At 42.6% G+C, this 21,731-nt stretch overlaps 1 protein-coding gene across 8 annotated transcripts in view; it reads left to right on the plus strand.

Annotated features, from left to right (window-relative positions):
* The window catches only part of GOLIM4 (golgi integral membrane protein 4), an 88,312-nt gene that overhangs the window by 34,096 nt on the left and 32,485 nt on the right, over positions 1-21,731 (plus strand). For all 8 annotated transcript variants that reach the window (XM_017346894.4, XM_017346897.4, XM_008266447.5 and 5 more), the window contains exons 2-4: positions 16,307-16,381; positions 17,678-17,727; positions 19,270-19,323. In XM_017346894.4, coding sequence (XP_017202383.4) covers positions 16,307-16,381; positions 17,678-17,727; positions 19,270-19,323 — 179 coding nt within the window. The remainder of the gene's footprint in view (positions 1-16,306; positions 16,382-17,677; positions 17,728-19,269; positions 19,324-21,731) is intronic.

A 21,731-nucleotide genomic window follows, 5' to 3' on the forward strand; every position in this document is an offset into this window, starting at 1 on the left:
GAAACATCTACAGGTACGCACAATGTACAGACTCAAGGCTGGGTGATAGTGTGCACAGATTATGAGATAAACTTCCTCCTAAGTAATCCCACAATGCAGTGGGAGTGACAGATTGATACATAAAGTATCCGAACATGACTGTGGATAGAGGTAAGCCTAGTGCCCTGCAGGAGAGGGGAGGCATGTCAATGGCCTGTGGAAGCTTCCACAGACCATGGTGAAGGCAGACCCCGATCCTGCTGTCACCATCTTGGGTTATGATTTATGTGATGCAGGCCAATATAATGGAAATACCTTCAGGCCTACACTCCAGAAAAGCGTTCACAAAGCCCTCCAGTTCCTCCTCATGGCAGTCACCTTTTCAGCAATAGCCTGCTACTGTCCATCCTGAACCCACACCCGTTGTCTGCAGTGTGCCTTCCGTAGGGGAGGAAGAGGGTGTAACTCTCCTTGGTGGCCTCTGAGGGGGTGGCCCGTGAACTCAGCCTTCTGCTCCCTGGGCTTTTACATGCTGTGCAGTGATTGGTGATCCAGATAGACCTGCCTTCCCCAGTTCAGGTCATGCTCAATATTTTGGTGCAGAGATATTCCTGTTCAAAGCCACATGAGTTCTTTCTGACCAGCTGTCAGGAAGATTGTTATGTTTTGTAGCAAGTATCAGGAAAGGAAAAAGTGATACAGCAGGTAAATGGGAGAGTGTTATACCTTACTTTCAGTTTTGCTGGGAACCTCAAACTACTCTTAAAAACTAAAGCCTTAAAAAATTATACTTAATTATGCTGCTATTCCAAAGAACAGCATAAAGTATCCCAAAATGAAAGTGAATGCAGGATATTACTGTGAATTCCCATCAAACTGATGAAGCCGGTTTGAGACAGCTCCTGACATGGTCCTGATAGTCTCTGGGGGGAACTCCTTTTTATGTTTCCTCAGTGGTCAGTATACATTGTAGTTAAGCAGTGTGGTGATGATGGGCAATGAAGGACCAGGAAGAGGAAGAGGTGGCTTTGGGAGCTGGGCAGGGGCTTGTCTCAGATGGGGCCTTGGTTAGGTATTAGGCATGTGTGTAGAGGTGAAAATAGACCTCCTCTCCAGTGAGAGCAGCCTGAGTGTTCCCTACATTACTCTGTGTGCATCTATCAAGTGTTAAATGGTGGGGTGCGGGGGTGGGCTGGCAGGGGGCATTTGGCCTAGTGCTTAGGCTACTGCTTGGGATACCCACATCCCATATTGGTGTGCCTGGGTTCGAGTCCCAGCTGTAGATCTGGTTCTGGCTTCCTACTAATGTGTATTCTGGGAGGCAGCAGGTGAAGGCTCAAATACTTGGGTCCCTGCCACCCGCATGAGAGACCCAGGTTGAATTCCTGACTGCTGGCTTCAGCCTGTCCCAGCCCCAGCTACTGAGGGCATTTGAGGAGTGAACCAGTGAATAGATCTCTTATTGTCTTTTTCTCATCCTCTCTCTGGCTCTCAAATAAATAAGATAAATTAGTTTAAAAACATGTCCAGTATGGAGCTCTGATGTACCCCTTTCTACTACCTCCATTTCATACAGAAGCTAAGCTAGAAATACTAGTACCATCCCTGGGTCTGCTATCATAGTTCACTTTGAGTCAGCCCTCCCTCATTCAGTGGTTGTTGCATGTGCTTGAATATAAGGTAAGGTTCCTTTCTCTTTGCAGAAATACTCCTCCAATAAGAGGAAGTCTCATGAGAGGCAGCACAAAGCCTCTGCTATTAATGGGCACTCTTCTACCTGCCTTGTTTTGTACAGCAGAGCACTGTGTAAGGAAGACACATTAGCCCCAGATGACCCCAGTAATATGCTTAGATATTTATGGAAGGCACCTGACAATTTTTTTCTTCTGAAGGCTGCAGTAACATTTCAAATGGATATTTATTCCCAAGAATGTGTTCTCACAATTGCAAATAGAAAATGTCTTTATAAACAGGCCTCTCTCTCTCTTCTCCTCCCTCTCTCTCTCTCTTGCACACACACACATACATAAAAACAAACAGGCCTGAGTAAACTTAGGAGGTAAGGATATAGAGAAGATGACTATGCAGATACAAGATGAATTGGAATGGCACCCATCCTAGTTTTTACCCAGTCTTATCTATGGTTTAGGACATGACTTGCAGTGAAGACATCAGACAGATTCCACTGATGCTGTATCTCAAGGGAAGATAGAGTTGGGTGTGTTTCAGAAAACTCTGAGGGCACTAAGAGACTGACAGGTTGACAGATGCATGTCAGCCATTCACGAGAAGAATTTGAACGAAATTGTTTTGAGAGACATAGAGGAAGAAAACAGTGACACATAAAATGTATTTTATATTTTGCTATTTCAGTTCCAACCTAAACTAAAAATGTCATGATGTTATATGAATGAGTAATGCCTGTTTCATACCATCTCTGAATTTTTGATAAACTATTGAAGGATACGTTCGTAGCATTAGATGAGTTGTAAGTATATGGCTCAATGAATCAGTGCAAAGGAGGTGCTGTAGCCGGCACCCGGCTCAGGAATTGGAGAATTATCAGCACCCAGACGCGTTCCCCTCGCTGCCTTCAGTCCTTTCCTGACCACCTGCCCCTCACCAGGCACAGGATGAGCAGCCAGCCTTTCATCACCATGGCTTAGGTTTGCTTGTTTTTGAGCATTTTATAAATAGAATCATTCAGTAAGTACCACTTTGCAGTCTGGCTTCTTTCCTCAATGTTTTGGTTGTGAAATTCATCCAGGCTGTTAGTTAAGTTTGTTCTCCTTGCTGAATGGTATTTTACTTGTTGAACAACCACAGTTGCTATCCTACTCTGATTTATACTTGTGATGGTTCTAGTTTGGGACTATCACGAATACTGCTACTGTGCAAATTCCCTGATGTGATTTTCGGTGAGTAAGTGTCTAGTATTTGGTCGGCACATACCTTGGAGTGGGATTTATAGATTATAAGGTATGCCTTCCTCAGCTCTGGTGAACGCCGTCAGTTTTTATACTTATACCAATCTAGACATCCATCAGTGAAGTAGTTCCTGCACATTCTTGCTATCTATTGGTATTTTCTGTCTTTTTTATGGTAGCTATTTTGACAAGAGAATAGCGGTATGGCACTATGATTATATTTTGCATTTTCTCGGTGCTTAAGTTAGTTGAGCACATTTTCAAATATTCAGTGGCCGTTAGGATACTTTTAAGTGCTTATTCATGTTCTTTGTCTAATCTTTTTCACTTCCTTAAAATTTTATATGTTCTGTTTGGAAAAACAAAACAACTTTCTTATGGAACTGTCTTATTGGCAAAACTGGAAATCATCTTATATTCAGACAATATGGAAGTTTAACCCACATCTTAATGTTTTTAGGTTACTGAAATGACCTCCACATATTTGAAGAGCAGCCTGTGTCCTCTCTCTAATTCCCTGCTATATCTTCTGTGCGTAGGAGGTCATGCACATCGGGTCAGTTATTTTTCACCCTATCTCATTCATTCTGTCCTGTCCTGATTGTCCGCCTCCCCATCAACTCTGTGCCGCACAGAGTATTGTCAGGGTCCCTGCAGACTTTCTTGGGGAGTAGAGGAGTCACTTGCTGAATATGCAGACCCCCTGGAAATTCAGAATCAGTAGTTTTTTTCCTTTTTTTTTTTTTTTTTTTGTGCCAGGGGGGTGGGATTCCCAAGAAGCTTGTGCCATTATGGAGCACTTGACATTGTTCCTACCTTCTGGAGGGTTGGAGGAATACCACAAAATAGGTTATTTTAAGATTTGTTTCCCTGCTTTTCACAACTGTCCCAGCTGTAAGAGTTTACCCTCTGTCCTTTCTCCTTTGTCATCTTTCAACACTCAGCCAAACAAGTCTAACTTGGCTCCTCTAGGCTCAGTATATCACATGTAATCAGTATATGCTTATTCCTGAGGTTCCGCTAAGCCTGTGGTACCAGCAGCTTTCCCCACGTTGGCTGCTGAGCGAATCTATTTAATACCCTGCAGAGCTTGCATTCCAGTCCTGTCTGCCCTCACCTCCTGATAGATCACTGCAGTAGCTTACTATGTAGTAATTCCCAGCACTGTGTGCATCTTGGACCCATTGCAGTCAGAGTGATCACTACATTAAAACCTAAGTTCGTATCACCTTTTAAAAAAATTTTTGTTTAAGTTATACAAGTTTCATATATACAGATTCAGGAATGTAGTGATACTTCTCTCTCTACGCTCCCTCCTACCCATTTTCCAACCCTTCTTCCTCCTCCTTCTCACATTCCCACTCTTAATTTTTACAAAGAACTACTTTCAGCTTGCTTAATGACCATATAGTAAGTTCAACAAATAGTATGAAGAAAGAAAATTATTTTTCCTCACTGGAAGAGAAAAGGGCTGTAAACAATCATCAAATCTCAAAATGTCCATTTTACTCCAATACATTACATTTCAGGTACTTTATTAGTTACCTCAGATCAGGGAAAACATGATATCTGTCTTTTGGGGACTGGCTTATTTCACTAAGTATAATCGTTTCCAGTTGCCTCCATCTTGCTGCAAAAGACAGGATTTTATTTCTTTTTCACAGCTGAGTAGTACTCCACAGTGTGTGTGTGTGTGTGTATGTGTGTGTATACACACACACCATAATTTCTTTATCCAGTCAACAGTTGATGGACATCTGGGTTGATTCCATATCTTAGCTACTGTGAATTAAGCTGCAATGAATGAACATGGGGTTACAGATAATTCTTTCAGATGCTGATTTCATTTGGTTTGGTCTATATTCAGATTGCTGAGGTATCTCCATACTGTCTTCCACAGTGGCTGCACCATTGTACATTCCCATCAACACTGGATTAGGGTATATTTTTCCTCACATCCTTGCCAGCATTTGTTATTTGTTGATTTCTTTTTTTTTTTTTTTTATGTAAAAACAAGATTCAAGTCAGAGACCTCCAGCCTGAGTGGCCTGGAGAGGGGCTCCAAGAGAGGAAAAATCCAAAGGTGCTGATGGTAGTGGGGTTTCTAAGCATAATTTTTGGGGAAAAACCTGTCAATCAGTACAAGGTACGGACAAACCCATCAAAAGGTCTGACTTATAATCATTTTATCCTGCCTGGCTTGCTCATGATGAAACAAAAGAGCCGTCAGGAAGGTGGGATACCTAACTTGTTTTACAGAAAACTGAGAGCTCTGAAGGATGGAGTCACCACTCCCTTGCTATTCTCATGATAAGAATGGAAGTGCCCAAGGAGTAAGGCAGGGGCTTTAGACCTTGCAAAAGATACCTTTTGGGGAAAGAGAGCATTTTGCACCCTAAATTTCCACTGGGACCAACCTGACTGCTTACTAACCTGTCTAACTCCTCACATTCCCTCCCCCAGAAGAATGGACCCTAACTTTGTTAGGGGGTATGGGATGGCTGCTGCTCTGGCTTCTTCAAGCTGTGTAGGGGGCGGAGTTGGGAACTGCAGTCAAGACAGAGTTCCAGAAGTAGGTGGCCTCTTGAGGGGAATGCAGTGCCAACTTGCAGAAACTGCTTCCTTCTGAGGTTTTATGTGCATGGCCATCTAGAATTGCACTGTTTGAAGTCTAGAGAAAACAAAGCTAACAAGCAGACAAATACACAGGATAGGGACTGGTGCTGTGGCATAGCTGGTAAAGCCACTGCCTGCAATGCCAACATCCCAAATGGGTGCCGGTTCGAGTGCAGCTGCTCCACTTCCAATCCAGCTCTCTGCTATGGCCTGGGAAAGCAGTAGAGGATGGCCCAAGTCCTTGGGCCCCTGCACGCACATAGGAGACTCTGGAGGAAGCTCCTGCCTCCTGGCTTTGGACGAGCACAGCTCTGGCCATTGCAGCCAAATGGGGAGTGAACCAGCAGATGGAAGACCTTTCTCTACTTCTCCTTCTCTCTGTGTGTAACTCTGACTTTCAAATAAATGAATAAATATTAAAAACAAAAACACAGGATATAAAACAAAGGACATTCATTATTAGAAATCTCTGGAAGCTGGGCCGAGTGAAGGGCCTTTTCAGCTTAGAGCCAACAGGGTCTATGGCTCTGACTCAGGAGTCCTTCAACCCCCACAGCAGTTCCATTTCCAGTGACCCAGCTCGTGGCTAGCAGAGCTGCCAGGGCTTTTCACAAGCTGACTTCTGTGTCCGTCTGAAGTCCTGGCTTTCCACACTGAAAACCAATGGCATTTGTGGTGGACTGGCCTGTTGGGGCTCCTTGATGGCTTCCAAAGTAACCACCACTGTAGAGGGGACGGCCAAGTAGGGTCAATAACATTGCAGGCAGAACTGTAAATTTCCTTTAGAGATTTCACCTGCCTTCTCTTCAGGCCAGCTGTCCTCCCCGGTTAGGTAATGGAAGTCAACAGGGTGCATTCCCTAAGGAAGTTCACACCTCCCTTATCATGTCTCTACCAGTACTCCGTGTGAAAAGATAGGTGTGGACTGCATATATACCTGGATATATACCTGGCCAGGCCTTAATGCCCACCTGATTGTTATCAGGCCCCTCCTGTCAGTTTCTATTTGCCTCTCAATGGGAAAACTTCCTCGTGGCTTGGATAGCACCTTTCTTAGGTCTTCTAATAATGAATGTCCTTTGTTTTATATCCTGGGTGGGCATTGTGGCTCAGTGGATTAAATTGCCTCTTGGGATGCCTGGGATCCTGTAGTGGAATGTCTGGGCTTGAGTCTTATCTCCACATCCAATACAGCTTTCTGCTAACGTTCCTGGGGAGACAGCAGATGATGGTTCCTGCCACACACATGGGAGACACAGATGAAGTTCCTGGCTCCTGGTTTCTGTCTGGCCCATCTATGGCTATTGTGGGCACTTGGAGACCAAACCAGTGATTGGAAGATACTCTCTTCCTACTCCCCTCCCCATCTCTTATCTCTGCCCCCATCTCTCTCTCTCTGCCTTTCATATAAAAAAATACTTCTTTTAAAAGAAGTGAAATCTGGCCGTTTTGAGATGTTTACCTTGATTTGAACATTATGCATGTTCATGTATTTCCATGTATTAAAACATCACATGGTACCCCATAAATATATGTAAATTTGAGGTATTAGTTAAAAATAGATGCAAAATAAGGAGGAGAATATTTGGCCATGAGGTTAAGCCATTGTTTGAGAGACCTTCGCCTCATATTGGATTATCCAGGTTCAAGTCCCAGCTCCACTCCTTGTTCCAGTTTCCTGCTAAGCTGTACCTTGGGAGACAACAAGGGATGACTCAAGTAGTTGGGTCTCTGCCACCTACATGGGACACCTGAATTAAGTTCCTCAGCGCTCAGCTTCCACCTGGCTCAGCCCCAGTGATTCTCTCTCTCTTCTCTCTCACCTCAAGTAAATAAATAAGAAATTAAACATCAGCTAGAAAAGAAACCTGGCCCATCTCCCCACATCTCCAATGTCTCTCAATCTTTTACCCTGCTTTTTTTTCCTGTAGCACTAACTATCTTTTAGGATATTATTTAATAAGCCGATTGTTTATCATCTATAACTCTCTGCTAGAATATAAACTTCCAAAAGCAAATTTTCTTACTGTTTTGCCCACAGTGTTTTCCCAAATATCAGAACAATGCCTCATTCACAGTAGGTGCTCAAGAAATGCTGATTTGCTTTGATGAGTGACATATTCAGGATGCAATAGAGAGGAGACCTTACATAGCTATCTATAAGCCAGATTCGTAGGAGCCCTTTTCCAGATATACTGCGGATTTTTGCATTTTGAAATGAAAGCTTGAAATTGGGAGGCTGGAGGAGGGTGGAGTAGTCTGTGCACCACTGCATTGATTTGAAGGAGAAGCCAGTGGTGGCCAGGCTTATTCGACTCAGTTGTGGGTATTTGCCATGATACAGTGTTTAAACCTTCTAGAGGTTGATTTCTCTGAGTACTGGATTTTAGGTTCCCTTTTTGTTAATGTTACTTTACAGTGTCCATAGAGGCAAGTTCCCTGGAAAAAAAATCTTATGGAAATGAGCTAACTTGTAAGTTTGGTTCCAAATGAATTTCAAAGAGTATATGCATAAATTCATAGTTCCATTATCCAGCCAATGTGCCTTTGCATACTTAGCACATTTCAGGGCATCTTTATGCATCCTTGCATCAGTCTGAGGGCATCAGAAACAACCTTCTCTCTCCCCTCTATCCACTTCTCTCCCCTTTCCTCCGCTTTACCTCTCCGTTTTTGTCTGAAATACTACAAGATTATCCAGTTGAAATCTAACTGTTAGGAAAGAATATCACTGTACTGGATCCGTTATACACTTCTCATTTTAGAACCCTTTTGCTTGTTACTGAGTCTGAGTTTCTAATGTATATGCATATACACTTACACACGTCTTTGAGCATGTAATATGTGCTTTGTAGCATGCAGCCCTTTCGCTGGCCAGGAGGCGGTTTCCCTCTCAGCTCCCCGAGAGGTGCTGATTAAAAATCTGTTGGCAGATCATTGTGTCATCTCAGCCTGTCTAGCTTTTGCTGACTGTTCTACCTGTCTTACCCTCTTCACATAGCCTGAATGCATTGGTCCTAAGGCTTTTAAGAGAGGACTTTCTACTCTTTGGTGTCTCCCATGGTGCCTGGAATGCTGCTGGACTTAATGTCAAAGCTCTTAGCACCTCTCTCTCTGTCTCTACCTCTCTCTGTAACTCTGTCTTTCAAATAAATAAAATAAATCTTAAAAAAAAAAAAAAAAAAGAGGCCATTGCTGTGGCACGGCAGCTTAAAGCCATGAAGCGCAGGCATCCCTTACGGGCACCAGTTCTAGTCCCAGCTGCTCCACTTCCGATCCAGCTCTCTGCTATGGCCTGGGAAAGCAGTAGAAGATGGCCCAAGTCCTTGCGCCCCTGCACCCACGTGGGAGACCCGGAAGAAGCTCCTGGCTCCTGGCTTTGGATCGGTGCAGCTCTGGCCGTTGCTGCCATCTGGGGAGTGAACCATTGGATGGAAGACCTCTCTCTCTGTCTCTACCTCTCTCTGTAACTCTGTCTTTCAAATAAATAAAATAAATCTTTTTATTTTTAATAAAAAGCTCTTAGCATCTAAGAATCCTTCCATAAAGCGTGAATGGATGGCATTTGATGAGGAGCATGATTGTTGGTGGTTCCCCAATTGCAAATATGCCAATAAGAAGACTGGTAAGAAAAAGCACCTCTTAAGTTAGCTAATACAAAGCTGTGTGGAAAGGCCACTCTCCATTAGATAGTGCCATGAAGGAAGGTCTAGTATCATGTTCTTTGAAATAGGAAAGGTAGCTAAGCACCGAAAAAATTGGGCTTAAACTGCTTCATAAACTATGCACTAGCAAACTTAAACACAGGACTTTGTGGGAACTAAGAACTTCGATGTGCAGCCAAAAAACAAAAAACAAACCAAAAAAACACTACTTGCCATCCATGGAAAAATAACTCAAAATACTGTTTCTTCTCCCAGCACTCTGAAAGCATCTGTCTTTCAGGGCTGTCATTTAGTAATTCTAATCTTATGATCCTATACATTGACATATAAATTTATGTTTAGTTTCTGTTCTGTTGCCTATGTGTGCTTTGAGATATGTGTGAATGAGCCAACAAATGTGGGAACTTAGGCAGGTGTTTTGCCTAGCAGTTTTGTTTTGTTTTTGTTTTTGACAGGCAGAACTAGAGAGAGAGAGAGAGAGAGAGAAAGGTCTTCCTTCTGTTGGTTCACCCCCCAAATGGCTGCTACGGCTGGCACGCTGCGCCAATCCAAAGCCAGGAGCCAGGTGTTTCTCCTGGTCTCCCATGCGGGTGCAGGGCCCAAGCACTTGGGCCATCCTCCACTGCACTCCCAGGCCACAGCAGAGAGCTGGACTGGAAGAGGAGCAACCGGGACAGAATCCAGCGCCCCGACTGGGACTAGAACCCGGGGTGCCGGCGCCGCAGGTGGAGGATTAACCTAGTGAGCCGCGGCACCGGCCCATAGCCTAGTAGTTAAAACACATGTGTCTGCATCAGGGTACTTGAATAAATACCCAGCTCCTGAGTCGGGTTTTATGCTGACACAGACACTGGGGGCAGCAGGGACAAGTTACCTGTATCTTCTGCCCATATGGGAGAGCTGGATTGACCTGGCCCATTCGTGGAGTGGCCAGGAAGCTGCAGGGCTGGGGCAGGATGGACTGCAGGCTTCTCTAGGAGTGTGATGGACACCCTCCGAGGGTTTGCCCCCAGTGCTGGACCTTGACTACGCTGGAAGAGATTCACTGATTGTGTTCTGCTCTAAATCGTTAGGCAGCCTGGAAAGCTTGTATTGGAGATATGGCGCGGGCTCGAGTGAGAAGTAAAAGGTGGCCAAGCCTCTGGAGGCATCTGCGAGAGGGTTGGGGGAGTTGTGAAGGTGGGTGCAGAACTCTGCCGTGGGGTATGGTGTGGGCCTGCAGATGGTGATCATTGTCGGCCTCCTTTTCTCTCTCATTGTTTTATGTGGGTTATTTTCTAAGGAGATCTTCTGTATTCTTTCTCAGACTTCTTACAAGGTAAAATTGTGAAAGAAGTAAGAAAGACAATTGGAAAAATGTATTTGCTGGGCAGTTGGGGGCATGCTAGTGGTGGAGCCCCACCCTTTTGTGTGAAGTAGAGCCGCAGCTGCTCTTAGAGAACCTGATAAATATTGACAACAGTAGACCTAAACACCAAGACAAAACCTCCAAAGTGATGTGTTCTGAGAACTGTATTGATTTCAATTTGTTTTCCTTTTTAAAAACAGATTTATTTGAAAGGCAGAGTGATGGGGATGGGGGAGAGACTGAGACAGAGAGGGAGAGAGAAAGAGGGAGGGGGAGAGAGAGAATGAGAGAGAGACAGTTCTTCCATCCACTAGTACGCTCCCCAAATGACTGCAATGATCAGGCCTGGGCCAGGCCAAAGCCAAGATCCTGGGATTATATCTGTGTCTCCCAAATGGGTGGCAGGGACCCAAGCACCTAGGACATCATCCACTGCCTTCCCAGGTGCCTGAGCAGGGAGCTGGATCAGAAGTGGGGCATCTGGTGCTTTACATGGGACCCAGGCATTGCCTGCAGTGGATTAACCTGCTGTGCCATAAGGCTGACCCTTATTTTCCCTTTTTTGTTCCTTCTCTTGGCTTCCTACTTAAAAATTTTCGAATTATTAAAAGCACAAGTTTGTTCATTTTAGTTTTTTTAATCATATTTGAAATTATGAAGATACTTCTAAATCTTAATGTTTTTACAAGTTGAAATGTGCAATGTTCAAGCTTCCTTTATTTATAAATATAAAATATTCTCTTATAGTCAGCACCAAAGTAACATTTCTTGGGCTGTTACTTCTGCCAAAGAAATGTTGCATTCTTTTGGCTTAAGGTGTTAAAACACTTAGTGATGTTTTCTGCCTAATTTAAAAGTGTTGATTTCTAATTTTTAAATGGAGTAATTTGCCCTAAAATGGCATAGATGTATATTTTGTCCATAAGGGGATATTTATAGCTAATTTCTCTTGTTACTTTCTGATGGAAGTCAGAGTTAAAATGGAGGATTGTGGTAAGAAGCAGGTGGATTTTAAATCCCCTGAGTACTTTTGAGGAGGAATAAATCCTCTTTCCATTGTTGACTGCATGGAAAAATTTTAACGTCCTTTTCAGGAAGCAAGGGAGGAGATGAGTGTTAACTCAATTTTGTCTTTTTTTGGTGAGTTCTTGTGATTCAAACCCCATTCCAGTTTGCAGTGTTGTTCTGCATTAAAATCTTGAGTGACAAGATTGAATTATTATTTTTATACTTATTTTGCCTTAAGGTTGCGGGGTGCTGTGAGGATATTCATAGTCCACGGTTTTAGTTGCAGATATTCTGGCAGCAGCCTTAGTCTCTGGTGACTGATGCCCTTGACTCCAGAGTCTAAACAGGAAAATAGAGATAGGTGACAAGGATTGATTAGCAATCCTCCTTCTAAGCTAAAGAGTAAACCTATCTAGATAAATTACCATCACAAAGCCTAGAGAATGCGTAGCCAAAGAATTGAGGGTGTATGTGTGTATAATAGAAAAGTTTTCTAGACCACAGGCACACAAAGCTTCTCTTTCATTTTACTGACCTTTGTTTTTTAGTTTAAAAAATAATTTAATAAAATAATTTAATAATTTAAAAAGCATTTCAGAATAATTATTGTAAGGGAAAAAACCCAAGACTAATATTATTGCCTTTTCAAGACTATGTGGATGTGGGGGTGTGTGTGTGTGCACTTTGTTATTGTTAACATTAGGCTCTAGTGGTAGGATAGGAAGGAATCATGAAAGATCCTCTGATTCCCTCTTTGACACTTTTAAGACAGCATGTGGGTGAAAAAAAATTTTAATTTAGTGTTTAGCCATACAAGATGGAATCAGAAGCACTTGCATATAGTATATTATAGGATTCTGACAGTCACCCAGAGACATTGGTTCTGTTATTACCTCCATATGCCACAAAGGAAACTGAGGTGCAGAGAAGCTTAGGAGCTTATCCCATAAGCAGAACTGGGGGTTCAACCCCAGGCATCAAGTCTGTGCTCTCAGCCATCCTATGACTGCCTTCCTCTTTCTCCTCCTGTTTGGGGGATTTTTAATGCTAAGGGTTTTTGTTTTCATTTGTTTTTTCCACTCTCACTTGACCTGACTTAATGTGGAGTCCTCAGCTTCCAGTGTAAGGCACCTTTCAGGTTGGTTTGCCTTTTTCCTTTTCCTGAGCCTGATGAAGAACAGCCCTTCCCCAGTGCGCCCCCAGTCCTGCCGCTCTATTCCCTGTGCTTCCTTCCCGGTGAGTGGCGTCCTGACCCCACTGGCCATTTCTGAAATCTTGGGTTATGTTACATGAGAACTGGAAGCTTGTACTGTCATAAGGGCCTGAGCAGATCGCAGTAAGATAATATTAATGGTGTGATTACCGCATGGTTCTGCAGAGGGCCTCTCTTCCTGCTGACCACATCTCTTCTCCTTCTGTACCTGCAAAAACACAGTCTTCTATCTTAGAGCCTGCTGTTAGTGATGCCTTGGAATCTTCATGAACTCACGACCTTTGAATTTTGACCATAATCCACAAACATGCTTGCATTTGGGAGGCCGTAGAGTTTATTCAGATTATGTGTGAAAGTTTATAACTGTTTCCTAGTACTTCTTGCTGTTTGTGGGTCGAATGTGTAAATCAGCTGGAGAAGACCATTGTAGTGTCCAATTTGATAAATGAGGGCTGCAGACCAGCTGTTGGTACATTATCTTCCCAACTGATTGCTAGGGAAGAGGAAAAAGAATGGATTGCCACCTCCGCCCTTCCCACCCCCAGCACTCCTCACCCGTGTCTCCAAACCCCCTCTGTTCACACAGTCCAGTGGGCCCTCCACTCTTGGTGAAGATGAGGTGTCGCTCATGAGCTTTCTACATCCTAAACTCCAATCATTACCTGACAACCCTGAGTTGGCAATAGTAACTTACAGTGATAGTTGCTGTATTTCATTAAGTAAGCAGACATTTCACAAGACAGTAATTTGGAAGTTCAACTTTCTCCTTCTATCCTTAACCTTCCAGAATAATGCTTGATACTTATACTCTGATTAAAGGGGTGACAGGCAGTGAGCAGTCTGCCTCATGTATGCCTTCTTGACTTTGCTGCTGTTTTCTGTTTTCTGATGGTTATGGGTGCTGTGAGGCTGGAATCATTTCTCTCTGCATCTGGACCTTCCTCCTTCAGGAGCCCTCTACTCTGAGACCAGCTGCTGTAGCTCCAGCTCCTGAAATGCAAGGTCTTGACTACTTTGCCCCTTCTACTTAAATAATGGACATACTTATTGACTTCCAGTCTATAATGTGTGCAGTTAATGCATCAGATTCCCTTTTAACTGGCATGTTTATGTTCCAGTAACCTTCTACCCAAACCTGGAGAACTTTGGCCAGTGGATTAGTGTTGAGAGAATGCTTTTCCTTCCAGCTGCAGAGTGCAGGTGTTCCTGTACTTGCCTCTGTTATATCAGATAGTACTGTAATTTTTCTCCCCTTCATGTCTCCCCACCTGCCTGAAACTATTAAAGACTGTGAGCGCACAGTCTTCATTTAGAAAAGCCCTATAGAGTTCATCTTTAACAGAGACAGAGAAACAGATCTTTGATTCACTGGTTCACTCCCCAAATGTCTGCAACGGTTGAGGCTGTGCTAGAGCTAGGGCTAAGAGCTAGGAGCTGGGAACACAGTCCAGGTCTCCATGCAGGTAGCAGGAACTCAGTTACTTGAGTTGTCAACTGCTGCCTCCTAGAGTCTCCTTTGGCAGGATGATGGAGTCAGGAGCTAGAGTTGGATATTGAACCCAGGTATACTGTGGGTGCAGATGCTTAACCATGAAGCTAAATGCCTGTTACCCACATAGTGCTAATCTTTATGCTTTTCCTGTCTTACTGCAAACATCAGTCAGGATAACATTGTTGATTCCAATCCAAGAAATCTTTTGCTTTTAATAGAATTTTAGAATTGACCAAGGGACTTACGGAATTACAGCCGAGCATTATAAATTACAATTAACCTTTAGTATAATTTCCTACTTTTTTCTGGGTACAGAGTAGGGGCTCAATAAATATGCAGTTGTATTGAAGCTTTTTATGATGATGGTACAGGGGGAAGTGATCATCTGGTAATAGAATAGGAGCTCTGGTAGGAAGGAAGGAAGGGGGAAAGAGTCATTACAATGACTGGCCGAGATTGCCTGGAATAGGCGTCCCGTCAGGGGAATGCCCATGTAAGTGTGGGTGATCACAGGCATCCTAGGAGTTACAGAGATGATTGCAGAGGTTTGAGTAGAATTAGGGCCCATGATCATAGCAGATGGAGCCCTGGGGAGGGATGGTTTGGTGCACTCAGGAGATGATGGCCATGTTGGAAGAATGACCACAGTAGCTGGTAACTGGCAGCTGTGATGACGAGGAAAGTGCAGGGGCAGAGGCAGCAAATCCTTTCAGCAGCAAGGGACTGTAGCAGGGGTGAGGAGGGGAGTTGCTGGTGCCATGACGACTTTGGCTACAGCTGGTAGTGTTGGGCTGACTGCTCTTTATATTGTTACATGGTCAACTGGTGATGGATGATTAAATTGTATGTAGCCATGGGAAGCTTGTGACCAGCAAAAGAATGGAGTCCAGGTTTGGCTTAGCTCCCCAGGGAATGAGATCATATGTAATCATCATGCTGAATAAACAGTATTCAAACAGTACATCAGAAATTTCATTTATTTACTCCTCCTCTCCCCTCATTGTCTGCCCCAGACCCTCTGAGGAGCTGAGTTCTCTTTTCCTGTATTAAATCTGAGACAGACTTGGTTACTTCTTTGGCTTCTCTAAGATTACAAACAAGACAAAACAAAACAAAAAGAAAACTTCCTCAAACTCTTAGTGACTTGTCTTGGTTAGCAGTCTCAGTTCAGTAATTGGGATGTCTGGTCTCAGTGCAGGGTAATAATAGGTCTTTTATTCATTCAGAGGTAGGGCCTCTCCCTCGCCTCCAGCTCCTGCTCTGCCCATGCGAGAGGGCTGCTTCTCCCTGACTCCCCAGCCCTTCTGTTCTTCCTGCCCTACTCACAGGGCACCATATGGATGAGTGGGGAGGGGAGATAAAGGCAGGGGAGGTCTCATAGGATGAACATCGGAACACTATGGTTTCCCATGGGCCACAGCAGATGGTGACCTGGCTCATTATTTCATGGGCATTTTAATGGGTTCTTTGGACAGTCCCCCTTCTTCCATTTCTCTGTGTTCTCTCACCTTGCTGCGGGAGCCAGGGGTTACACTTTGTCTTCTTGCATCATGGTGGCATGCAGCTGAGGTTTCCTTACCATCCAGGCAGCCTGAATTCAGAGGCAGATCACCTTGACTTTGCAGTACTTACGGGATGGAAGCACTCATTTACTGCTCAAGAGGGAGGCAAGAACTGGGAATGCAGATGTGGGGGTAACTCCAGTGCAGATGGTGGTTGAGGTCAGGAGAGTAGATACAGTTGCCCAAGAAAGACCTTGAACCTCAGACAGTGTTGCATGTAGCAGGCTGGAGAAGGACCGGGAGCTGCTGGAGAAAGCAGAAACTCAGTTCAGAGTATTAGCAAAAGGGCAGGCTGTGGGACAGTCAGCCGCATGACAGTCATACCCTTCTGCATGTCTTCGTTACCCAGAATGTGGAACTTCTAATGCATTTGCTTTCATTTTAATTACATATTAAAGTAGAGGACCTGCAGTGTTCTTTTCTGTTTTGAAAATTGATGTTAATCTTACTTTGAATTCCTAACTTGTCAAATATAAATTTTAACTTTTTTTTCCAGTTGTGTATGAACACAGATCAAGATTAGAAAAATCATTGCAAAAGGAAAGACTTGAACACAAGAAAGCCAAGGAAGGTAAAGAAATAATGCTATTTGTGTTCCATGTTTTCTCATATTCTTCTTTGAAGTCTTATGTAGTTGCTTTACTATACTTTTTGCTAGATACTTCTCAAATCAGCTCAAAGGCAATGTTGCAGCTGGAGAGGGAATGAGGTGTCAGGCAATAGGTTAGGCACTGCACAGTAATTTCTGCTCAAGGTTGGAGTTAGAATCTTTGATTCAGTTGGTGCCACCTTGAGGTAGTTCATATATGAACTATATATATGTATAATATACATATTATACATATTATACATATAACTTTAAAGATCATACGTAGCTTTTCATCTGAATATCACACAGGTATATTACTAATTCCTAGAACTTTTGTTCACAGATATCCAGAAAAAAGGAGTGGAAGAAAGAGCAGTGGCACTGAAACCAGAATATAACAAGCTTTATACACACAGACACACACAGACACACATTTATAGCATAATGGACTGATCACATTGTCTGGTATATTTTAAGTTATGCACCTGTCCTTTTCTCATGAAAGCTTTTATTGGCACGACTTACTGGTTCAGTTTGAAAAAGTAACATTTAGTGCATATATTAGGCAGTGGGATTGATTTTTCTCAGAAATTTTCTGCAAATCATTGACCTCATATAGTTTGTGAGGTGACATTATCAGTTTTATTTGTATTTGTTCCTGTTTTGTGACACATCTGGAAATTCAAGTTTGGTGTTTCTCTGACTGCCCTGGTGGGGTCCGGGAGGGAGAGTAGGGGAGGACGCTGTGCTGGCCAGGGTGTATTATTGTCCCTTGCATGGAGCCTGTGTGAAGAACACAAGTTTTAGCACCACTGAAATGCTTCAGGAGGATTTGGATTTTCATTGTCTTCAAATGCAGAGCGATTTTATAGAGCCATCTAGTGGATAATAAAGTTTTCAGAGCATTACAGATGGCTTGGGCGGCTGGATTTCTCCTCGTGGGTCCTGAAGGAGTTGAGTGTGCCATCTAGTGGGGAGCTGTAAATCACCTGTCAGATGCGCCTTCATCCCACAGACTGTGCACTTTTAATCAGTTGGTTATAGTGCGGAGTTTGTTGATGCAAAGATTCACAGCTTTAAGATAAAGAGGGATGTTATATTTCATTTCAGTTCTCTCTAAAGCATTGGGAGGCAAAAAAGAGATATAAAATTGCCAGGTAGATAGTTTTAAGGCCAAAACATCTTTGCAAGTTTAAGTAAAGTTTGCCTTTATCCTTTCAGATGTGTAAAATTGTCACAGTGAATTAGCTCACACTATACTTTCTCCATTTGTCCTAGATTTTCTTGTTTACAAGTTAGAAGCACAAGAAACCCTAAATAAAGGAAGGGTAAGTTTTGTTCTGTTTTGTTCCTTGATTTGTGTTCATGAAACACGAAGGGGCGGGAAATAGAGTGGCAACATCTTTTCTCTGTTGACCACTGGGATTGTGGGACTGAGATACATTTTTTCTGCTACCAAAATATTCTAAGAGGAAAGCCTTATTAGTTTTAAGTTTCTTTTAAAACCTGCCTTCTCACATTATTGATGATAGTGACAAATTGAGAGTAGTTTCAACATAAAGATCTTATTTTTTATGCATTTTTACTTGTATTCTCGCTTTTCTTTAGAATATAGTATTTATTTTGGTTTACCTTTGCCTGTGTAACCTCTGACACAAGACCTGGCTTCTAGTTGCAGTTAAGAACATTTGTGAAATGATTGAACAAGTGAGTGAGTGAGTCTAGCGTTTAAGAATATTTTAGAAGACCAAATTACCTGCAGGAATTACCTACTCTTGCCCTAAGGAAAATACAAGAGCATTAGTTGAGTAAAGTTCTGGTACCTTGGGGTATTAAAACCAAGAAAACAGTTCTTTGGATAGCCTGGGATGCTATCAACTTTCAACTCTTACTTGCTTTTAAAGGCCTTGACCAAGTCTGTTTTTCACTCTATTGTACATGTTTGTGATACCGTTTCCTTACACACTAATGTAGCAAAGTAGTAAACCCAAATGATAAGCAAAAGATGCAGTTCCTTGTAGAAGTTGCGAAAATATGAGAAGGAGTTCACGAGTGCACTTGTGCTGGCTGTGGAGTCAGGCAGCGAGTGTGCTGAGTCACATAGAGCCACATAGCGTGGTGGCAGGCACGTTCCAGGTGTCTGTGTATGGCTGCCCTGTGCACTTGTGTGTGGTCCAGGTGTGGGGACACCCCAGCATCCTACAGGGGCCTAAAGATCCACGCCTGAACCTGGAGCTCAGAAGGGGAAGTTCAGCCATGTAGGCTCAGATATCAGCCCTGGCTCTGCCGCCTTATGAAATGTTGCCCTTGGGCTGCTCCTTACTCCTTCTCAGCTTCTCACTCTGTAACAGTCTCATTAGGTAAAGTCAAGTGTGTAGAATTTGTTACCCACTGAAGTTCAGGGCAGGAAAGTACCTCTTCTCTTCCCTCTCTTGCCAAACTTGTGAGGCCTGCTCCTGCTGGATTTGCCTCCTTGACCTTGAGCACCCAGTGCAGGGGATTGGTCACATACAGTGACTGAGTCAGGACAAGTTCCTCCTCATGCTGGGCTTCAGTTCTTCTGTAGATGAGAACTGAAACTAAATTATCTCTCAGGACCCTGTCCACCTAGCATTTTAGGATTCCATGTTCTGTGTTTTCATCATGAAAATATAGCAAACCTATGGGAATGCTCAAAGTTTGCTTCTGTTATTAAATGGATGGCCCTAAGACATCCTGGATCAAGCATAGAGTTCATTTGAGCTTACATAAGAGAAATAAATTACAAGGGAGAGAATTTTATTAAGAGCTTTAAGCTGTGTATATCAAGAGAACTGGATTAGGCATCTTGGTATTGACTGATTTATTTGTTCATTTATTTTGATTTACAGCAAGATTCCAACAGCAGATACAGTGCATTGAGTGTGCAGCATCAAATGTTGAAAGTGAGTAAAGTTGTTCTCCCTGAGGAAAATAAAGAATTCACTAATATTTGAATGATTAATGGTCTTTAAAGTAGTTAAAAAAGTAAACAGAGAGTTGACTTTTTCTGTAACGTGGTGTGCTAAAGTCACATTTGGCGAAAAATGTAGTGCTCCACCCTAGTTATCATCTGATTACAAAGAATGTATTTAATACATTATACATTTTCTTACATATCAGGCTCTCTGCTCACCTACTTTTTAATTTTGTTCTTGTCTTTGTCCTGTAAAGATTTTTGTTTGTTTCATTTCTTACAGTAGCTTTCCTTAGACAGTTTCTTTTATCTTAGACAGACTGGAGACTGTGGAGCTATTAAAATACTTCCCTTGTGTTGCTATTATTAAAAACTGGCCTTTTACCTACTATAGGAACACAATTTATTATTTAAAGATTCTCCTTCCGTGGTCCTTGAGAAAACTCATTATAGTGTGTCAGGAAGATGAGAGAGAGAGAGCGAGAGCGAAAGAGGGAGAGGGAGGTTTTCTGTCCCATTGGAAGAGATGAGCAGCAGACCGTGCTGTGCAGTGTGCAGATGATGCTGTGGTCTCCACCGCAGGCCAAGCCCCCAGCCTTTTGGGTGGCATTGTCTTCCCCCCACATCAGTAGAGCATGTGCTTTTTATTGAAACCAGAACCTTTCCTGTTATCAACAGTGCAATGCAGACCCTTCTTTCCATTGAACGTTTGGAGACTATAGAGTATCCGTAGATTGTGATTACAGTGTGAGATTATAAGCAGAAATAGAGTAAATAAGAATCACTTCTATGAACAATCAATGTACTATTTCCCCAAAAGGGGAAGCAGCCTTTTCTTTTTGAAACCTTGTTATTAGGAAGACTGAAAACCAAAGAAGAGAAATCAGATATGATCAGCCCTCTGTATCTGCAGGTTCTCCATCTATGCATTTAACCAACTTGAAATGAAAATATTCAACAGGGGTTATGCCGCCACCTGTAATGCCAGCATCCCATGTGGGTGCTGGTTCCTGTCTCGGCTGCTCCACTTGTGATTTGGCATCCTGCTAGTGTGCCTGGGAAAGCAGCGGAGGACAGCCCACATGCATGAGTCCCTGCACCCATATGGGAGACCTGGAGGAAGCTCCTAGCTGCAGCTCAGCCCAATCTTGGCCATTGTAGCCATTGGGAAATAACCAGCAGGTGGAAGATCTCTCTAATCTCTCTCTGTCTCTGTCTCTGTCTCTCTATCTCTCTTACTCTGCCTTTCAAATAAATAAGTAAATCTTTTTTAAAAAAGAGAATATTGGGAAAAATTGCACTATTTACAGGCTTTTTCTTGCCATTAATTCTTAAACAATATAGTATAACAACTATTATGTAGAATGTTATATTGTCTGATGTTATAAGTACTCTTGTGGTGAATTCAAATATGATTAAAAGTTATGTGCAAATAATATACCCATTTTACATGAGAGATTTGCACAGTTGTAGATTTTGATATCCAAGATGGGTCCTGGAACCCATCCCCCTCAGATATCACAGGGCCATTGTATGTTGCTGGGAAAGTGTGACTTGGAAGAGGAAACCTGGAAAATCTGTGGAGGGATGATTTTACCAATTAGCTTTACCTTGTTTCCATGGTAATTTGGGTCCCTGGGAATCTCCCCAGACCCTTCCCTTTTCTATCTCCCATGGAAACTTCTTGTTGTTTACGTTGATGGAAAAAAATTGAGGGGAGATTTATTTTTTGGCCATGATCCCAAACTATTCATTTGAAATAAAGAGGAAATGGAAGGGAGCAACACAAATTAAAAGTAACTTGAGAAAAACATAGCCTAGTTCTTCATTTCTCTTTATTTTTCTTGGAAGAGAGAGGCTGTGCTCCTAAGAAGTAGACTTTTTTTTTTAACAAATTTATTTAAGGTATACAAATTTCATGTATTTCAAATATACAGATTTAGGAACATCGTAATACTTCCCACCCTACCCTCCCTCCTGCCCACACTCATACTCTTCCCCCTCCTCCTTCTCCTCTTCCCTTTCTTAATTAATTCCCTTACTTAATTTTTATTTTCAGTTTACTTTATACCCACAAGATTAACCCTACACTAAGAGTTCAATGAATAGTAAGAAAAAAAAAAAGTTTACAGAGCTGTAAACAATCATCGAAGATCAAGATGTCAATTTCATTCCTATTACATTACATATTTAATACTCTATTATTGCTACAGATCAGGGAAAACATACAGTATTTGTCTTTTTGGGACTGGCTTATTTTGCTAAATTAAATGGTTTCCAGTTGTATCAGTTTTGTTTTATTGATTTTGTTGCACAAGACAGGATTTCATTCTTCTTTATGGCTGAGTATGGCATCTATATACCATAATTTCTTTATCCAGTCATCAGTTGATGGAC

This window comes from Oryctolagus cuniculus, chromosome 4 (assembly GCF_051225735.1).
Source record: "Oryctolagus cuniculus isolate XC-2025 breed Fujian yellow rabbit chromosome 4, ASM5122573v1, whole genome shotgun sequence".
In the NCBI taxonomy this organism is placed as follows: domain Eukaryota; kingdom Metazoa; phylum Chordata; class Mammalia; order Lagomorpha; family Leporidae; genus Oryctolagus; species Oryctolagus cuniculus.